We start from the raw sequence: 4,744 nt of genomic DNA, 5'->3' as shown, positions 1-4,744 counted from the left end.
GGTGAGGAGCGTCGAGGTTTTGATCAGAATGGTGACGCAGCTGGTCTCGGTGGCCAAGTCAGCCGAAGGGAAGAACGTGGAGTTCATCCACGGCCTGCTGCAGAGGTGCAGGGTCCAGGAGTTCGTGCTGCTCTCGCTGTCCGCGTCCATGTATAAAAGCCACAAGCGCTACGGACTGGCCGTGGCGGAGTGGGGCCAAGCCCAGCTGGAGGACAGCCTGTTCGAGGAGAATCTCATCAACCTGGGCCAGGACCAGATCTGGAGCGAGCACCCCCTGCAGATTGAGCTGCTGAAGCTGCTGCAGGCGCTCATCGTCCTGGAGCACCACCTGGGGCCGGTGCACGAGGAGGCGGAACACCAGGCGGACCTGTCCCGGGAGTGGCGGCAGACCCTGAGCTTCCAGCAGGCCATCAGCGCCCTGCAGTATGTGCAGCCCCACCGGCTCACCTCACAGGGGCTGCTGGTGTCCGCCGTGGTGAGGGGCCTGCAGCCAGCCTACGGCTACGGCATGCACCCGGCCTGGGTCAGCCTGGTCACGCACTCTTTGCCGTACTTTGGAAGGTCCCTGGGCTGGACGGTGACCCCCTTCCTCGTCCAGATTTGCAAAAACTTGGACGAGCTGGTCAAGCAGTATGAAAGCGAATCGGGGAAGCTCTCTATCAGGTACGGTGAACCCTTTGATGTGTTAACTGTTTCTTTAATGACAGCTTTAGTCACAGACGGCTGATTTCCCCTAGAAGCCAACTGGAGGATAATTTCAACCTAATCAAAAGCGTAGTTAGCATTGTCAGAGGGGGTAACCAGGAACTAAATGTTCAGCTCCTTTATTTTCAATTCCACATGACTACCCAGGCTAGGTGAGTGTTACAGGACAAGTCAGTCTCTCTTCATTAGTTTTGCAAAACAGAAAGAAAAATATGGATCTTCACAGACGTTCTAAAACACCTGGAAACGTTTTTCCAAAACGACTGTATAAATGTAAAAACAGCACAAATGATGCCTGTCCTTTTTGTAACAGTATTTCATTACGAGAGCCCCAGTTTCTTAAGATCGTGATATCTCTGTGGTTTCCGTGTTTATATGTACGATTAAAAACCTTTATGGCCTCATGCTTAAAGATTCTCAAAACCAGTTTCTCGTTTCTTCACCAAAGCATAACCTCCAAGAGGGAAAACATTTCTCCGGATTATCCACTCACTCTTTTGGAAGGTCTAACAACCATTAGTCATTTTTGTCTCTTGGAACAACCCAACCAAAACAAAAAGGTAAATCATTTTTTCCTGAGTTCGAGACAGTTTTCATATATTGTTTTGTTTTCATTGGGGTTACGTCTGTTTCAAATAAGAAATGTATGCATGTAATACAAACATATATGCAAATGTTAATGCAAATGAACACACATGCAAATAATGAAGTGTATGCAAATATACGTGCAAATGTATGTATGTAAGTAATGCAAATGTGGTTTTGTTCTTGCTGGCGCTCTCTGTGGGCGACTTCAGCCCACCACCAGTATGGGATAGAATGTAATCTTTTTCCCGGGTACTTTTTACTTGGCCTTACGGAGTTTGAAGACGTTTTAGCTGTTGGTTGCTCTACCCTATCTGGGATTAGATTGTAGAACGCAGCTAGTGCTTTGGTTGAGTGATTGGAAGAGTTTGTAATGAGGAGCCTCAGATGCACAGACCCCGCCCTCTTTGAAAGAAAATCATGGGTTTGAATGCTCAGGGAGGCATCTTACTTCCAGAGCACATGCGGGACTTGCTCTGGAGAGTGCTACAGCCCAGACTTTATCCCACCAGCACCACCTGTCCTCGTGGAAAGGGAAATGGTGCCCCCGCAGACGCAGCTGAGTCTCACATGTTCCTTTTCGGTTTTAGACCGCTGCTGTGAGTGACCCTACCAATTTGAAAAATGCCAAGAATGCTATTCTGGAAGAGCTTCCTCGAATTGTTAATACCATGGCCCTTCTCTGGAATGTTCTGGGAAAGGAGGAGGCTCAAAAGAGACCCATGGATCTCCTTGGAGCCACGAAGGGATCTTCTTCCGTTTACTTCAAAACCACCAAAGTGAGAGAGCTTCCTTTGTGTGTTTACGATTTCCTTTGTCTTGTATTGTCCCACCAAAAAATAAAAATGTACGGAGTTATATACATAGATAATCAAACGTAATGTGCTCAGAGAAACCCACATTAGAAGTAAGTTGGAAGTAGAAATCTCCAGTTTGTTTATTAGAATAAGTTTCCTATTCATGGAAAGAAAAGCTTTGTGAGTAGTTTTCAGTTTATTTTTTTCCCTTGGCCGCTTTTTTTTTTAAGCCAAACATAAAGTCTCTGGGGGGTACCTAAAGTCCTCAACCTGTTTCTCTTAAGCACCTCTACTAAGACAGCTTAGCTCTTACGTTCTGCTTTCAGTGGTGCCTTGAACACGTGTTGAGGTGTCTGAGTTTTTTGTTAAACCAGAAGCTCACAACCCAGAGCATTTCTAGTTCTGTTACCGAACCAAACTCGGGTCCACTCGCCTGCACGCAGTAAAGGCAATCTACTGACACCAGGTCGTGTTAAAGGAAAGTGGGGGGGTTTATTTTAAGGCACCAGACAAGAAGTGTGGGCAGCTGATGCTCAAAAAAACCTGAACTCCCCCGACGGGTTTCAGGGAAGAGTTTTTAAGGGTAAGGTGAGGGAGGGGAGTTGCAGGGTGGGTGAACAGCTCATGTACAGTTCTCTGATTGGTTGATGATGAGATAACAAGGCCGTGTCACAGGAGTTAACATCATTAATCCTCAGGCTCCGGCGGGTCTGGGGGCTACCTGTTTATGGTCATCATGCAGTTATAGCTTCTTCCATTTGGTGGGGGTTTTAGTATCTGTAAAACAGCTCAGGAATATGCCTCAGACACCTATCTATGTACTTCAGGGAGGAACTAAAGATTCTGTGACTGACATATGGCCGATTTACCGTTTAAATTGTTATCAGTTCTCCTCACCCCACTGCTACTTTTGTCATCATGTGTTCACATCCTTGCAATCATTAGTTCTTGAGCCAGGATGTTGTGACTCAGGGGAGGCCTGGGAGACTAAAGCTTTTCTACCAACAAGAGACAGGCAGAGGACATGGTGGGGAGGGGTCTGTCCCAGGAAGGCCCCCATAGGATCCTGCTCGGTTACAGTTCACTCTCTCTTGGTAGCATCCCAACTCAGTCTCTGATCGCTGTGTCTGGTGGCTCAGAATTATCTGGCTGTGTCTCATTTAGCTGAGCACCCCTGGTGCCAGGTGCAGCCTCGGAGCTTACACTGGCATCTGGCAGCCCGGACTGAGCAGAACAGATCAGGACACAGGGAGCCAGATCATCTGGATTCAGCTCCCTGCTCAGGTGCTTTGTGGGACTTTGGGCAAGTTCATTAACCTGTCTGTGCTGTAGTTTCCTCAGTTAGAAACACGAAGCCAGGCATCCTCCAAGCACGCTTCGTTTATTAGCGCATTTAGTCCTCACCTGCAAGGTGGGTACTATTATTATTCCCAGATTACAGATGAGCACATTGGGGTGTAGAGAGAGTGAGTGCTTTGCCCTCAATTGTGCATCTGATAAGCAGTGATGCCGGGATTAGGGTGAGTAGGGGATGGAGCCCGCCTCTGACTTCTGTTTTCTGATCTTTCTATAGTGAGTCAGGCAGTTGCACAGGTGGCCTCCAAAATGTTCTGTCAGTTCCAGAGATACCCTCCAAGGGAAATCTGCTGTATTTCAAGCTGCCACAGGAACCTGCTTAATTTAAGCCTAAAAATTAAGCTCTAGAAAGGTTCAGAAAATCCTCAGGCACGCCGCCTGAGCCTCGGTTTCCTCCTCTGTGAAATGAGTTTGTTATTAGTAGCCTATCTCCTGGGCTGATGGAAGGATTCATTTTGGCGATGGCTAACATTTATTGAGCACTTAGCTTAAGCCCTCCCTGAAGGACCCAAGGCCTTGAGCTGGGGCTCCCGTGGTTTCTCTGGAGCAGAAACTGCGGCGGGAGGGAGAGGATGTCTCCATCCCATGGCCAGTTGTATCTAAGGAGATGCTAAACTAAGGCAGTGGGGACAGAGGAAGCCCAAGGTAAATTCATTCATTCCACAAACATTTGCATGTCTGCTGCTGTGTACCAGGCCCTGCTTATCCACTAGTGGATAAGATAGAGCAAGTAAGTCCTTGTCTGCCTGGCAGATACAGACGTTAACCCTCAATTTAAAAATAATGATGAGAAGTGCTACAAAGAACGCGGGGCACTCTTACAGGCTGTGACCCCTGGTCGGGGTCGAGGAGGCCTTCCTGAGGCAGAGGGGCTGAGCTGAGACCCAGGAAGAGAGGATTTGCCTGGGTAGGGAGGTGTTAGAGGCTATGAGACCCACAGGATTTATAGAGGAAGGAACATGGAGGTTTCAGGAATGGAGAAAAATCCAGGCGCAGCCAAAGGGAGGGTGATGAGTGACATCCGGGGCCGTGCTGTGAGTTTATTTTTAGTTGGTTACATAACAAAGTTAGTTAAATGGTACATATTTCTGGAAATTGAAAAACATCCTTCCTGATGCATATAAGCCCTTCCAGGGGCTTTCAAGTGAGACAGGTGAGGCTAGGGGCTTTCAGGATGGGAACAGTGCCGACTCCACTGCTGGGTACCCCCCCCCCCCCCCCCCTTTCCCACCCTCCCCTCCCCCCCCACACCTCCCTCACCTCCCTCACCTCACCTTCCTCACCTCCCTCACCTCACAACC

The 4,744-nt window shown here is 48.4% G+C and overlaps 1 protein-coding gene across 1 annotated transcript in view; it reads left to right on the top strand.

The window, feature by feature from the left end:
* The window catches only part of DOP1B (DOP1 leucine zipper like protein B), a 105,739-nt gene that overhangs the window by 65,277 nt on the left and 35,718 nt on the right, over positions 1 to 4,744 (top strand). The window contains exons 19-21 of the mRNA XM_007470498.1: positions 7 to 663; positions 1,154 to 1,265; positions 1,881 to 2,069. Of these exons, the coding sequence (XP_007470560.1) occupies positions 7 to 663; positions 1,154 to 1,265; positions 1,881 to 2,069 (958 nt within the window). The remainder of the gene's footprint in view (positions 1 to 6; positions 664 to 1,153; positions 1,266 to 1,880; positions 2,070 to 4,744) is intronic.

The sequence above is a fragment of the Lipotes vexillifer genome, unplaced genomic scaffold (assembly GCF_000442215.2).
Source record: "Lipotes vexillifer unplaced genomic scaffold, Lipotes_vexillifer_v1.1 scaffold402, whole genome shotgun sequence".
Lineage (NCBI taxonomy): Eukaryota > Metazoa > Chordata > Mammalia > Artiodactyla > Lipotidae > Lipotes > Lipotes vexillifer.
Note: the sequence above shows the minus strand (reverse complement) of the source record. Positions and strands in the feature narration are given on the sequence as shown.